We start from the raw sequence: 15,437 nt of genomic DNA, 5'->3' as shown, positions 1-15,437 counted from the left end.
GATTTAACTAAAATGATGGTTGTGAAATTATTGCTTACCTTTCACAAAAAGAGAGAGAAGGCACCATCTAGTGGAGACAGGAAGATTCCATGTTAACAGATAATGCTATACCACAGCTGCGAATTCAGCCCATGCTACCTATAATAACTGCCTCTTGGACTGGACGAAACACCATTTCTTGATCTGGTACAAGTATCAGATGCAGTGTATAAATCTTTGATTATAATCATTCTTTGATTACCTACAATGGACACTGAAAATGTAAGAGGTAGTTTTATGAAGGGTTTTCCACGGCACCCTAACATAATAGCCTGGACAAAATAGCCCTGACAATGGAGATTTGTAACATAATAGCCCTTGACAAAATAGTCCCTTACAAAATAGCCCATAGCCCTTCACAAAAATAGAAAGTATAGTAAAAACTCTGTCTCCCTCCCCTGAGGAGTCCAGCATCTTTTCTTCCCCTTTATCCTTCACTCCCTCATCTCTCTTCCTTCAACTCCCTCTCCAGTGCAGCATCTTTCTCTCCCCATCTCCATGTTCTGTCATCTCTGTCCTACTACCTCCTTTCCAGCATTCTGGCATCTCTCTCCCTTCCTCCCCTTCCCATGGTCAGGAAATGCATCTCTTACCCCCTACCTTCCCACCCACCTCCCAATATAATCCAGCATGTTTTCCTCACCCTCCTGCCTACCCTTCATGGTCCGGTATCCCTCTTGGCCTCCCTCCCCATCCCCTAGCACCTCCAATATTTCTGTGGGCCACTGGCAGTTTGAACAAGATGCTTCGGCTGGCCCTGGAAGCGTTCTCTCTGTTATCTCTTGTCTACGTGGACATAGGAAGTTGTATCAGATGAGGTGGGATACAACAGAGGGAATGCTTCCAGGGCTGGCTGAAGTAGCTTGTTTTTCTTGTTGATGCTGCTGGTGGCCCACAGGAACATTGAGGTATCGCCGAGATTTGGGGGGGGGGGGGGAAGGATGAGAGAGATGCAGGACCATTCAGGGCAGGCAGGAGAAAGAGAGAGACATTCCAGACAGTGAGCACTGAAACTGGGGTGACAAAGGGGAGACATACTGTACCTCTGCTCACAGCAGCAGCGAGACTCAGAAAGACACACAGTTGCAGCTGCAGGAGCAGAACAGGTAAAATACTTGAGGGCAGACCCTTCTGTCGGGGCTCATTTGTCAGGGGCCAAATTATGGGCAGGCCCTTTTGTCAGGGGCTGATTTGCCGGGGGCTTTTTTGTCTGTTTTGGGGGGGGGGGGGTATTTTGTGTTTGGGCGTTTTTGACGGGGTGTTTTTGACCAGGTATCGTTTTCCACATGTAAAGACTGCTTTATTCCACAAAGAAAGGCCTTTTATAAAATTATTCCGCCAGTATATGCACATGTAACTACACGTAGTGAAAAGGCAGTGCATATCTACATGTGTGCTGCTTGTAGTCATTCCTGAGTGCAGAGTGTGGGCAGAGCAGGACTAGAGTTTCAATGTTTATGTGTAGGAGTCGATATTTAGCCCATGGTGGTAAGTGGACAGTAAGCCGTTTCCAACCAAGGACTGAACTAACCCCTAGATATTCAATGCCAAGGCATACACTGCTCCCAGCATTGAATATCCGGGTATGACCACCAACCAAGAAGTTAACCAGGCACTGGCCGGTATTCAGACCTGGTTAACTTGCCATATAAAGTTAGGACAGCTGTTTTGCTGTCCTAACTTTATGCGGTTACTTAGACAGTTACTGGGCCACTAACCAGCTAATTTCCCATTCCACCTTAACTCCACCCCTGGCCCATCCCTAGTCTATCTGGTTAGGGAATGGCTGGTTAGAGGTGATATTCAGCGGCACTAATCGGTTAAGTGACACTGAATATTGGGTGCTGGCTCACTCGGCAGGGTTTAACCAGGTAGGAGCCTCTCTTTAAAGAGGCCTCTTTCTGAATTTTCCACGTAGGTGTCCTGTTCTAAAATCAGGCCCACTATAGACACTTTCTCTCAGGGCCGCCAAGGGGGGGGGGGGCGATATTCCCAGGGCCCAGCCTCCAAGGGGGGGGGGGGGACACACGTTACTGGCGTCTGTCTCTTTCCTGCTCCTGTGCATCGGGGACCCGGGTGATTGCGTTAATGTAATAACCTGGGTCCTGGCATACAGGAGCAGGAGAGAGACAGACCAAGAAAGGAGCAGATACAGGATGAAAAGGGGGCCGGGGGAGGCAGCTGCCCCTAGGGGTGGGGGGAGGCGGCACGGCTGCTGTGGCAGCCCTGCCCCAGCTCTATCTCTCAGCAGCCCCTCTTTCTCTATGGGAAGACCACAGGTAGTGAGGAGGTCTGGCTAATAACAGGCAGATTTCTTACCAACCCTCACTTCTCTATCTTGCATAGGGAGAAGAAGTAAAGATGACCTGCCATGATGGGTACAGTAGCTTCTCAGTAGCTTTGAGGTCCACCATGCACCAATGTACCCAGCTCCTACACTTTGCCTTTTCTTCAGGGAACAGATGCTGAATATAATGGGCAGAAGCTGAGTGACCAGATGCTTCCACTGGAGCAGACTTACTTTGAATTTATGCAGAGAGCTTTCTTCTCTGTGACCTTCAGCCACTTTAAAGTGGCAGTTTATTTTGTACACTCAGAAAGGGCAGCAAAGTGCCTGCACATCCTTGGCCTTACTTTTCAAGTGGTAGTGTCATTTCAGCAAGTAACACAGAAGAGGAAAGATGAATTGCCTTCCATTTTTCTGGTGGGGGTGGATTAATGTAACCCCACTTGACCAAGTCCTGCAGGTTGACTACTGTGTTGGTTGTGCCTCTTAAAAATGGCTGTGTTTGAACTCTCCAGTCTCTCAGGCCAGCTGCAAGAGCACCATCCCACCTCTTCACATCCTGGGGAGTTGGTTGCGGCCTTGCTTGGCAGAAGCAGTGACATGAGCGTGGGCTGGAACCTCTCTGAGCCTTCTGACTTGAGTCTTTCTAACTTGTCCCTGAGGTTCTGTGAGCTGGATCCCTTGGTCTCCACTCCCATGGACTATGATGAACCACTTGTTGAGGAGGATTTCTTGGGTCCCACCATTTCCCTGGTGCTTCCAGTGGTGTATGCCCTCATCTGTGGATGTGGTGTGCTAGCCAATGGGCTGGTGATTTCCATCCTGCTCAGCTGTAAGCAGAAGCTGGTGTCTGACATGTACATCCTGAACCTGGCTGTAGCTGACCTACTCTTCCTTGTGGGGATGCCTTTTATCATCCATCAGCTGATTCAAGAAAAGGGATGGATCTTTGGTGACTTCCTCTGCCGCGCTGTCACTGCTATTGACCTCAATAACCAGTTCACCAGTGTGGCAATCATCACAGTCCTCTGTATCGACAGGTAAATTGACCTTAATTTCCTTGAAAGCAGATTCTACCCTCTGGGGAGCTAAGGGGACAAACACAGAAGAAGCTATGAAGACCATGAAAACATAGATTTGCCAAACTTTGCAAGGTACTGAACTGATATTGGTAACTAGGAAAAAAAGGACTTACTTATTTCTTTACAATTTATTTCTTTACAATATTTATTACGTGAGTTATCCACAGTTCTTGGCATGGTGCTTTATTCCCATTTTTGTTCTTGTGCTAAATGCACTGGTCTGTATGACAAAGTAGAATAATAAGGGAAAGTGACATAGCCAGGAAGTTAACATGGGTGGGAATTAGGCAGTGCAGATGATGACACCACCCCTAGTTGTCCTGTCTTTGGCCTGTGCTGCTGCTGCTGACTAAGTGGGCCTGGTTCTAAAGTGGTGGGCACAGGGTCAGGCCAGGCCCACCCATAACTACCTCTCTAAAGAGGGAAGGAAGATATGACAAGATAGATACTGTTTTCTTACTAGCTCAGTTGGAGGAATTGTTCCTTAGAGCCCCTGCTGTAGTTTAGGGTTCAAATCTTAAGGTCTGTAGAGCTATGAGGTATACACAACTGCTGAACTTTCAAATCCAGATGTATTAATTTAAGTGATGAAGCTGATGAAGCTTGAGATTAAAAATGAGGTTTCATTGTCCCAGATAAGGAGATTTAGGTATCCAGTCCCCATGACTTCTAAGTTATTTTCTGAGCCTACATATTAACAGAATCCCTTACCTCGATTGTACATGCAAAACACAAATAATCACTTAGTTAAGAACAACAGACTACAAATTAGAAACAAATACGGCGGCAAAAAGTGAAATGGACAACCCATGAAACCAGACTTTGAGCTCTGGAACACTGAAGAAAGATAAACAGAAATGTATTTCCCTCTTGTACTGAACAAAATACAAGAAATATACATTTTCAAAGCTGACATATTTCATTCTCCAAAAACTGAAAATAAGTATTTCATTTCTTTTTCGTCTGATCATTTTATTTTCCCATTGGGGTGGTCTTGGTCTCTATTTACCAATCCCTCTTGTTGTTTACACCTAAGTCTTTTTTCCAGGGTCCCATTTCTATTTTCTGTTTCTTCACTCTCCCTGTCTTCTTCCCTTCTGCCCCTACATTTGTCTCTGTTTCATTTTCTTCTCTGTTTCTCTGATCTGCCTTACTACTGCATTTTATAAACTGAAAATGATAAGACGATTGAAAGATCCGTAAACTTCTTGTAACTTTCTAAAAGTGATACAAAGTGTTATGATGCCCCATTTTGACTATTGCAATGGGATATTGTTAGAGATTTCAAAAAGATTTTTGAAATCCATCCAATCAACACAAAATGCAGTAGCGAGAGTTTTGTTTGGAAGTATGATCATATCACTCCTTTGTTTTTTGCTTTGCATTGGCTACCCATCGAATTTCGTGTGCATTTTAAGATTCCATTAATGATATTTAAAGCATCGCATAATTTAGTATCACCTGTATTAGCCAAATCACTACGTCTTTATCAGCCTTCACGTTCTTTGCGTTTCTCTTTCTCTCAAAACCTGGAAGGTCCATCATTTTGTCTGATATACTTGGGAATATTGAAATTTGATATTTTATATAAAGGGACCATAATTGTGGAACGAACTGCCTAAAAATATTTGATGTATGAATAATATTGCAGATTTCAAGGCTGCACTGAAAACATTATTATTCCAGGAGGCTTATGGCTTGAAGAATCAGCTTAAAATTTAAAGAGGGGTGCTACTGCACAGTCTGATCTGTATTATATGATGTTTTTGCTGCTATTATTCTATGAAATTGTTTTGTATTTGATTTTTATCATATATATGATGGATTGTGTACGTATTTTTCAATCCGCCTAGAATTACAAGATAGTGCAGAAAAAATATGCCATTAAATAAATAAATAGCTAGATTTTATTCCTCCTCCTCCTCCCTTCAGTCCTCAGTCTTCCTCTTTTCACCTTTCACTTAGCTATTAGTTTTCCACTTCCTGCATTAATCGCCCCACTCCTCCCATTCCCACCTATGTCTTTCATTCACCAGCCTCCTATCCTCATCTTTTGCCCACTTTATAGTCCTCTATTTTCACCCCCCTATACTCATCTGCTCCTAGGTCTCATCTACTTTTTTCTGCTTCTCATCCCCTAACCATCCCTAGCTCCTTCCTTCTCACTCATAGTCTGTCCATCTACAGTCTATTTCTTCTATCTTACCACCCATATGGGTCTTGGCCGATATCATTTTCCTTTTTACCTCTCCGATTTCCACCTTCTCTCATTTCCTTCAAAGACCTGTCCTTTCCCTTTATCTCTTACCCTCTCTATAGCCCTCTGTTTCTTTCTCATCCCAGCAACCATTCCTCCCTTCCCTCATACCTCCTTTTTTCCTTCCCCAATATTCACCCATGTACCCACTCTGTTCCCCCAATGCCAGCATCAAACCCTTCTTCCTCTTCCTCCTCCAGCACCTGCCGTAATACATGCCTTCTCTCATCCCCATGTCAGCCCCAAACCACTTTCTCCCACCCCTACCCCAGCGTTGTTAGTATCATCTACCTTCCTCCATTATATGCTTAGATATTACTCAACATTTTCATGTGCAGCACCTAAACTCTGGAACGTACTAACCATGAAAAGGTCTGAAACTTCATATCCCACTTTCAAAAAGTCTTAAAACCTGGCTATTCCAACAAGTATTTAATATCTAAGACCTCAATTTTCTGCTTTTTTTTCTTTTCTCTTCCTTATTTTACTCCTCCTCTTCAGTTGTTACCTCTGACTTCTTTCTGACGTTTGCTGCTAGTACTTATGAACGGCGGTAGATCAAGTGTTTGGAAATAAATAAAATCAGTCTCCTTCTCCCAACTCCAGTTCTCATACCAGCCCCAACTCCTTTCACCCAGACCCAGTGCCTCCATCAGTACTTGGCCTTTTTTTCCAAACCCAGCAAGAGACCCTTCTCCCAGCCACCAGCCCTAGCCCCGTCATCAGCCCTCTTTTCCCACCTGCCCCCAGTGCCTCAGTCTTCTGCAAAATGACAAGAACTTGTTCCTTCACTCTCACCACTTCCACTTTGCCTGTCTCTCGGTCGGTTGGCTTTGCTTCCAGCACCACAGATAAGTTTATTTATGGTGCTAGATGAGAGACAGGCAAGAGAGAAGGAACAAGCTGCCATGTTCCACTAGATGAAAATTTGGTCAGACCAGGACCCATGTAGCCCACCCCAATCCAACACCAATGGTTTGTCTTGAATAGATTGTATGCTCTAAGGGAGCCAGGGCTGTCTTTTATGTCTATGTTACTGTATATCTAATAGTGCTATAGATAATAAATAATGTAGTAGTAGTAGTAGTAGTAGTAAAGAATAGAGTCTGGAGTTGGCAGTGGAGAATAGAGTGACTTAGCCAATGAGTAGAGTTCTTGAGGAGAGGTGTGAGGAGAGCTAGGAGAGGAGAGGTAGTGTTTATGTTTAATAAAGACTTGATATACTGTTCTTCCAGATGGACAAATCAAAGTGGTTTACAATTATAAAATGAAGGGGAGAAATTACATTCTTAAATAAAATAAATACAAAAAAAAAGAGGTAATGAGGAACTGCAGAATGCATGCACTTACAGCAAAGAAGTTTGGGCTGTATATAGAAACAGATAGGGAGACAATGAAGTGACTTGAGAAGAGAGGTTATATGAGTGTAGTGATGTTGATGGCAGATAAGTTGTGCAGTGAGAGTATGAATAAGGATTTTGCTAGTGTGTTCAGAAGGGAAAGGACAATTTTGGTGATGCTATAGAGAGAAAAATAAACAGGTTTTAGAAGTGTTTCGCTATGTGTACAGAAAGAAAGAGGGGTAAAAGATGACAGTGATATATCCACAACAATAAGGAAAGGTAACAGGAGGAGGGGATTTAGGGGGAAAGATAAAAAGCTCTATCTTAGCCATGCTATTTTTCAGATGGCAGTGGGATTACCAGGCAGCAATGTCAGACAAGGGAGTTGAAGTTTGGGCCTGGCTTCCTGGTGAAATTTCCAGTGTGGAGAGGTAGATCTAGGAATCATCAGCATAAAGATGTTGGAGAAACCCATGGGAGGAGGTCAGAGCATCAAGGGAACAAGTATATAGAGAGAAGAGGTCCCAAGACAGAGCACTGAGGTGCACCAATTGATAATGGGATAGATGTGGAAGAGGACCTACCAGAGCATGAGTCAAAAATGCAATGGGGGAGCGAAGAAGAAAACCAAGGCAGAACAGAGTCCCAAAATCCAAGTGAGGACAGAGTACAAAGGAGTAGGTCAATAGTGATCAATAGTGTCAAAGGCAGTGAATAGATCAAGGAGGATAAGGACCAAGTAAAGGCAGCAACAGGTCACTGGAGACTTTGCTAAGGGCTATTTCAGTAGAAAAGACAGATTGGAGTGAATCAAGAATACTTTGAGATGAAATTATGGAGAAATTGGTGGCCAAACAACTATGTTCCCATTTAGATTCTGTTACTATTCTATATCCCAAGATGCCAAGTTACCCAATTCCAGACTGGAGACCTGTTGGCCAGTCCTGGTTTTGAACTTCCATACCCATCAGTGTGGGTTTGTAGTGCCTGATCTTGCCCATTGAAACCAGTGCTGCATGACCCATAATGCACCAGGAAGGGATAGTCAGAAGTTCAGGCCTGTCCCAAAATCTCTAGCCTGGAACTGGGTAACTTGGTATCTCTGGTATCCAAGACAGAATCCACCTTTCTTGCACTTTCAGATATTGTTAGGTTGAATTTTGATAGAGGAAGCAATGCTCTTCTCTTGTCTTTGGATCTCACTGCAGCTTTTGATTTAGTGAACCACTCTATTCTTCTTCAGCATCTGATCTGAGTATTTAAGGTTCTGTTCTAAAATGGTTTCAATCTTATCTGTCAAACAGATCTTTTCAAATTCACTGGGCTAGTTCTATCATTGTTTCACTTCCACTGCAGTGCGGTGTTCCTCAGGGGTCTATTTTCAGTCCTATTCTTGTTAATGTTTAGTTGGTACATCTGGCACTCCTTATTCAATCTCTGGGCTTTATTTTCTTTATCTATGTAGATGATAGCCAGTTACTTCTCCTGGTTACATCTCATTCAGCTGCCTTCATGCTAGATGTGTTTACCTGCCTTGATAAGATTGTTGATTGGTTAATTACCAATGGACTGAAATTAAATCCTCTAAAATGCCAACATATGATTTTCTCAGTGGACCATTTTCTACCCTCAGTGTCTGCTCCTATTCATGGTATACTGATTCCCTTGAAAAAAATCTATTAAAGTTTTAGGAATTATCCTTGACAGTCATTTGTCTTTCTCTCTACAGATCTATGAAATGATGAAGAAGTCATTCTTTCTGTTAAAACAATTATGGCCCATTGATTGAAAAGGCACTATGGACTTCTTTTACAAAGCTGTGCTAGCGATTCTTGCTCGGCAAATGAGAGGAAGCCCATAGGAATTGAATGGGCTTCCTCTCTTTTGCTGCACCAGGAATTGGTAGCACGGCTTTGTAAGAGAGGACCCAAGACTTTTACTTTATTCATTGGTGTTGTCGTGCTTAGACTACTGCAATTCCCTTTTATATGGATTACCTCAGGTGCAGCTTCATAGACATCAGATAGTCCAAAATGATTCTGTCAAACTACTGTAGGGAGCGAGAAATAATAGGGTTTCACCATTGTTATCCAAAGAACATTGGCTTCCAGTCACATGCTTCTTCTTAATTTGTTATGTAAGCCTCATTGAACCTGAGCTTCCTTGGGAAAATGTGGAGTAGAAATGTCATAATAAATAAATATTGTATTCCATTCTAAATTCTTATACTATCCCATAGGGCCTTCTACACTGGTCTTCTTCCATTTCTTTTTAATTCCCTTGTTCCCTATGTTCCGTCCCTATCTCTTCATTCTTCACAATAACACTTGCTGGTTGTTCCAATTCATATGCAGATTCATTTGGGTTCTATTTGCCATTCTTGTTCTAAAGTTGTGGCACCTGTCTGTGGAATAGATTGCCATTATATATTCTGTTTGAAGTTTCTTTTAGTAAATTAAAACAGCACTGATAACTTATTATTTTACTCGAGCCTTTTCTTCAGTATAATGAGCTGAGGCCTTGTTTGTGGCTTCTCCCTTTAGTTTCCTTCTCCTTAATCATTAGAGTTTTTGTGATTCTCACCCCTTTCCTGGTGTCTCCTCCCTTTTCCTTAAAATAGAGCTAATCTAGCAGTGTATTGTATTGCATTGCAACTTTTACCTCTTGTTCTCCCTTGCCAATATCTTTTGTGTTCTTTCTATATTTATGACTCTCTAAATTGCTTAGAGATTTTTGAACTTTGTAATATATCACATAAAGTTGAGGATGATGATGAAAGAAAGTCAAGACAGTGACAGGAGGGAGATATATTGATAGATAATAGGGCAGGTACGGTCCAGTGAAAGCTTTTCGTGGAGTGGTATAATCATACCACTCCACGAAAAGCTTTCACTGGACTGTACCTGCCCTATTAACTATCAATATATCTCCCTCCTGTCACTGTCTTGACTTTCTTTCATCATCATCATCATCATCCTCAACTTTATGTGATATATTACAAAGTTGCAGGGAAAAGTGATGAACTGAGAGTATTAAACAAAACCATCACCATTGCAGAAATACAATTTATATTGTTTTAAATTATGTATAGTGCTCGTAACGCTGTACATAAGACTGTTAGTCTCAAGGACTTAAACACCCTTGCTTATCGCACTAAAACCATCAACTCAAGTGATACCATCCAGCTTATTTTTGAAAGAGACAGAGGCCCATATTTCGACCCAAATCGGGAGATGGGCGTCTTTCTCCCGTGGGCGAACAAATCGGTATAATCGAAAGCCGATTTTGGTCGTCTTCAACTGCACTCCGTCACAGGAACGAACAAAGTTGACGGGAACATGTCAGAGGCGTGGTGAAGGCAGGACTGGGGCGTGGTTATTGGCCGAGGAGAGATGGGCGTCTTTAGCTGATAATCGAAACAAGAAGGGCGTTTTTGACAAGAATTTGGTCCGCTTTATTTGGACCCTTTTTTTTCAGATCCAAGTCCCAAAAAAGTGCCCCAACTGACCAGATGACCACCGGAGGGAATCGGGGATGACCTCCCCTGACTCCCCCAGTGGTCACTAACCCCTCCCACCAAAAAACCCCCATTTTACAAACTTTTTTTGCCAGCCTGTATGCCAGCCTCAAATGCCGTACCCACCTCCATGACAGCAGAATGTGTTCTATCCTCTGACAGCCTTTCCCTGGTTCTGATGTGGGTCTCGGGTGAGTGCAACACCTTTTCTGTTAAGGGCACTGCAGAGTCACATCAGCAATGCATTGTGGTGGGTGTAGGGTATTGGGCTCCGTGATTCCACTAGCTTGTGTTAAATGCTCACGATGTTGTTAGTTGGTAGGCTCTATTCCCATGGTGCTTTTCCCTCTGCTTACTGGGTCAGTGTGCCCTGTTTTGTTTCCGGTAGTCCATGAGGTAGTGGCCATTTTTGTAAGCCACTTTTAGTTCCCTTTCATGTGTTAGCCATGTTACAGAACTTAGTTCTTACCTTGAATGTTGCTGAAAGAGAGCATTGTACAGCATTCTGCCAGCTCTGACCAACTGCTAATCTCAGTACCAGGGAGACTCTTTGACAGTGGGGCACAACCTCTGATCTGCAGTTAACTGTGAGTAAACGTGCTCATTCCAATAAAGGACGTTTTCGCAGACATTAGTCTTCAGGTGTCAACTGGTGTGCCAAGGTTATACAGCAGCAACAAGTCCTAGAGGCCTGCCTGTATGCAGGTCCCTGGAGCACTTTTAGTGGGTACCGCAGTGCACTTCAGGCAGGCGGACCCAGGCCCATCCTCCCTACCTGTAACACTTGTGCTGGTAAATGGGAGGCCTCCAAAACCCACTGTACCCACATGTAGGTGCCCCCTTCACCCCTAAGAGCTATGGTAGTATTGTACATTTGTGGGTAATGGGTTTTGGGGGAGGGGGGTTGGGGGCTCAGCTCCCGTGGTAAGGGACCTATGCATGTGGGAGCATTGTCTGAAGTCCACCGCACTGACCTCTAGGGTGTCCAGTTGGTGTCCTGGCATGTCAGGGGAGCAAGTGTACTACGAATCCTGGCCCCTCCCACGACCAAATGGCTTGGATTGGGATGTTTTTGAGCTGGGCGTTTTTAGTTTCCATTATCGCTAAAACAAACAAATGCCCAGCTCGGAAACGACTAAATCCATGGCATTTTGGTCCGTACAAACCGTATTTTCGAAATGGAAGATGGACGCCCATTTTTTTTCGAAAATACAGTCTTCCCACTCCTTCATGTACCCGTTCTTGGACATAGACGCCCATGAAGATGGGTGTTCGCGTTCGATTATGCCCCTCCATGTGTCTTTAGTGAACCTTAAAAATACTTCAGTATATAAATTTGCAGTACTTACCTCGAAAGTGCTTCTACATCCATGCAAATCAAGTCCCGACACGTATCATGCTTCGCATTATGCTGCATCAGGAGACCCATAAAAATTGGAGACTCAAACAACACTGTGGCAGACTTATGTACTACGTTATGAGCACTATACCTAATTGTTAAAAATATAAATTGTATTTATGGAACGATGATGGTTTTGTTTAATGCCCTTTAAGGTGCAAAGATTTTTTTGTTTTAGAATATGTGTTCTGCCTTCCAGCACAATAGTTGTCCGGCATTATACATGTGAACTGAAAATATGACAGATGGAAAGGATGATAGCAGAATGAAATGGGAAAGAGAACTGAGGAACTTGGTGGAAATGGGCTCAGAAGAATAGGTAGTGAGTTTGGAGGAGGAGAGGAAATGGACAGTTTTTTCATCTGGGATTTTAGACAAGGAAAAGATTGGTGACAGTGGTCAAAGAAAGAGTGTGGAATACAGTAGGAGAAGGGATGAAGGCAACCTGATGGAGAACTCATGGTTAATTTTGTGAACTTTGTCATGGAAGTAAGCCATAGGACTGCAAAGAGACAGCAAGGACAGGAAGTAAGAGAGTTTGTCAGGTGGGCATAGTACTTTGCTTAGTGGGTGCAGTGGCAGACTGCTAGAAGTCCTCTTTTATTGGTCAGAGGCTATTGAAGTGGCCATTAATCCAATATGGCAAAAAAACAGAACTGGATCAATCTGTTTGTTCAATCTGAGATGAATTTGTAATCCTGAGGATTAGAGATGCTATGGACACCTTGCATAGTACTAGATTTTTTATTTTTAAATGTAGTTACTCTCCTTTCTAAATCTGAGCTCAAGGCAGGATGCAGATCAGTTTGGTAGGTCTGTGCCAAAGAAGGCTTACAATCTACAAGACCCTTTTACTAAAGTTTAGCATATGCTAAGTGCCACGTGGCCAATAGGTATAAAATAGGGCATGCAGCATTTAGCATGCGTTAATGACCGTTAGCATACGCTAAGCTTTAGTAAAAGGGCTTCTAAGTTGTACTTGAGGCAATGGAGGGTGAAATGACTTGCCCAAAGTCAAAACTTTAGTTTACTTGAGAACATCTCACTAATAAGCCTGAGGCGAGTTACAATTAGCAAATGCAGGTTACATAAGTGCAATTAACAACAGTAAAAATAACACAATGTAATATATATAATAAAAATTAAAAACATCACTTACATATTTTCTGCCGTTACTAGGTATTAAAAGGAATGTCCAAGGGGGAAGCAGAATTTGAACTGTGGGGGCTTCCTTAGTTCTGAGCCTGCAGGTCTAACAACTAGGCTAATCCTTAATTTCTGGGGAATAGCCTAGAACTCAGTTCCAGCATTTCTTTTCAAACCAGGGCTGTTCTGCTCCAGCCATTTCTTTCCTGGCAGCCTACAGGAATGTTCAGAGAAGAGGGGAGCCTAGAAGAGATAGGGCCATTTTACTGCTTAATCCAAACCCTCTTTTGTTCAGTGTGAGGAGTATGTTTGTGTATGTGAGAGTGCTTGTGTACAGTTCATACCTGTCAGATTTTCAGGATATCCATAATGAATGAGTTAGATGCACGTCTCCATTGCATGTAAATCATGAATATTCATTGCAGATATCCTGAAAACCTGACTAGCTTGGGTTTCCCCAGGGCAGGTTTGGGAACCACTGCTCTAGTCCAGGGGTTTTCAACCCAGTCCTTGGGACAAGCCTAGACATTTTGGTTTTCAGGATATCCACAATGAATATGCATTAGGCAGATTTGCATACAATAGAGGCAGTGCATGCACATTTATCTCATGCATACTTATTATTGACTGGCTAAGTGTGTGCCAAGGACTGGGTTGAGAACCCCTGCTCTAGTCTAAGATAGTCTCTTCACACCATTCACACCCAGCCCTGGACTGTCTCCTCCACCCTCCGTGAACAAGAGCCACTCCAGAATTTTAAAACCAACCTAAGAACTTTCCTCTTCAAGCTGTATACTCCTGATGCCTTCCTCCTCCCAGAAGTGGTTCTGAACAATTCCCCCCTCCTGCTCTTCCCACCTCCATGCTATCCTATTACATTGCAGTTCCACCAGCAATCCTTCTAGTCATGTCTCATCTCCCCCACATCTCTCTTTCTAGCTTTAGTCTGTAAACCGCCTAGATGTAACCCACAATGGGTGGGATAGCAAACCCTCAATAAACTTGAAATTCTACAGTTCCACTTCTTCTTTTGTTTGTTTGTTTGTTTGTTTGTTTGCATACAAATCAATATCTTTTTCATATGTATGGGAGTATCTGTGGATGGTACATGTATATAAGAAGACTGAGAAGGGGGTGTAGTTGCCTTTTGCCTCCCTCTTCAATATAGAGATGCTAAGTTACCCAGTTCCAAGAGGGAGATTTAAGTCAGTCATGGATTCAAGGCAACCTATCCTGATGCATTATGGAACTTGCAGCAGTGATTTCAAGGACTCCAATATATATATATATACTGCACTGCTTTTTGGATGTCCATTTAAAACTAGGACTGATTACAAAGTCTTCCTCCTGAAACTGTGCAACTTGGTGTCTCTGTTAATATGCTGGAAGGGGCTGAAGTCTGCACTACTGTAGTTTTTGGTTGGAGAGGCAGAGAGCAGAGGAAGTTTGTAATCTTAGAGAGTGCTTGTGTGGGAAGAGAGACTCAACAGATCCTATGGTCTAAGGTTCAACCCAAATCAAAACTCTCTCATTGGACAGATTGCATAAGTCACTCTGTTCTTTCCTCAGTCATAGCTGCTATTTCTCGCCACTAGAGGGAGCTCATTTCAAGACTACAGTCTGTTTCATACAGGCAGAAACCTGGGAATGAGTCTCTCGATACAGTACCTATTGTGAGTGCTGGTTGCCAGATTTTAAAAACTGCATTATATTCAGGGCTTAGGAAAACAGGGGATTATTATTTAACAATTTTAGAGCCCATCAGAAGCTCCAAGCAGCCTCAGTGCTGCATTCATTCTGATGCCAGCAGCAATTTCAGCATAGCAACTGAACAGCCAATCACCGTCATAATGATGTTGTGAGAGAGATGAGGGCATGGGAAAGATATCACTAAAGGATTGTACACTAGAAAATAAGGAGATGCAGATGTACAGCTTCTGGAGGAACAGCTTCACATTTCTGCATTAAAATTACCATTCCCTGTTCTGATATGTAGCCACTTCCTTCCCCTTCCAATGAAAAGTTATACACCATTCTCTCCAGTGAAGGTGCAAATATGGGAGCTTCAGGTTGCCTGTGCAACTCTGCCATGTGTCTGATGGATCAGGCCCATTGTGTTGAATTGTTCAACATTTCCTTTCAGCTTATGACATCATTATTAAACAACAAATTCATGCATGACTTCAGGAGCTCACAAGGAAAAGGATCAAAGGCTAAGTCCAAGCAGAAGTTCATGGATATGAACAGCCACATGCACACATATGTGGTCCTGAAAATTTCACCTATATACAATGGATTTCCTTCTTGTCCAGGCTGTTTCTTCCTCATCCCATGTATAATTAGCTCAATGAAAAACAGCCTCTGTTG

At 43.0% G+C, this 15,437-nt stretch overlaps 1 protein-coding gene across 1 annotated transcript in view; it reads left to right on the top strand.

Annotated features, from left to right (window-relative positions):
- Nucleotides 1-2,818: 2,818 nt before the first annotated feature.
- LOC115469706 (melanin-concentrating hormone receptor 1-like) overlaps nt 2,819-15,437 on the top strand; it is a 55,792-nt gene continuing 43,173 nt past the window's right edge. The window contains exon 1 of the mRNA XM_030202492.1: nt 2,819-3,366. Coding sequence (XP_030058352.1) covers nt 2,819-3,366 — 548 coding nt within the window. The remainder of the gene's footprint in view (nt 3,367-15,437) is intronic.

The sequence above is a fragment of the Microcaecilia unicolor genome, chromosome 4 (genome assembly GCF_901765095.1).
Source record: "Microcaecilia unicolor chromosome 4, aMicUni1.1, whole genome shotgun sequence".
NCBI classification, from domain to species: domain Eukaryota; kingdom Metazoa; phylum Chordata; class Amphibia; order Gymnophiona; family Siphonopidae; genus Microcaecilia; species Microcaecilia unicolor.
This window is presented reverse-complemented; position numbering and strand designations above follow the sequence as displayed.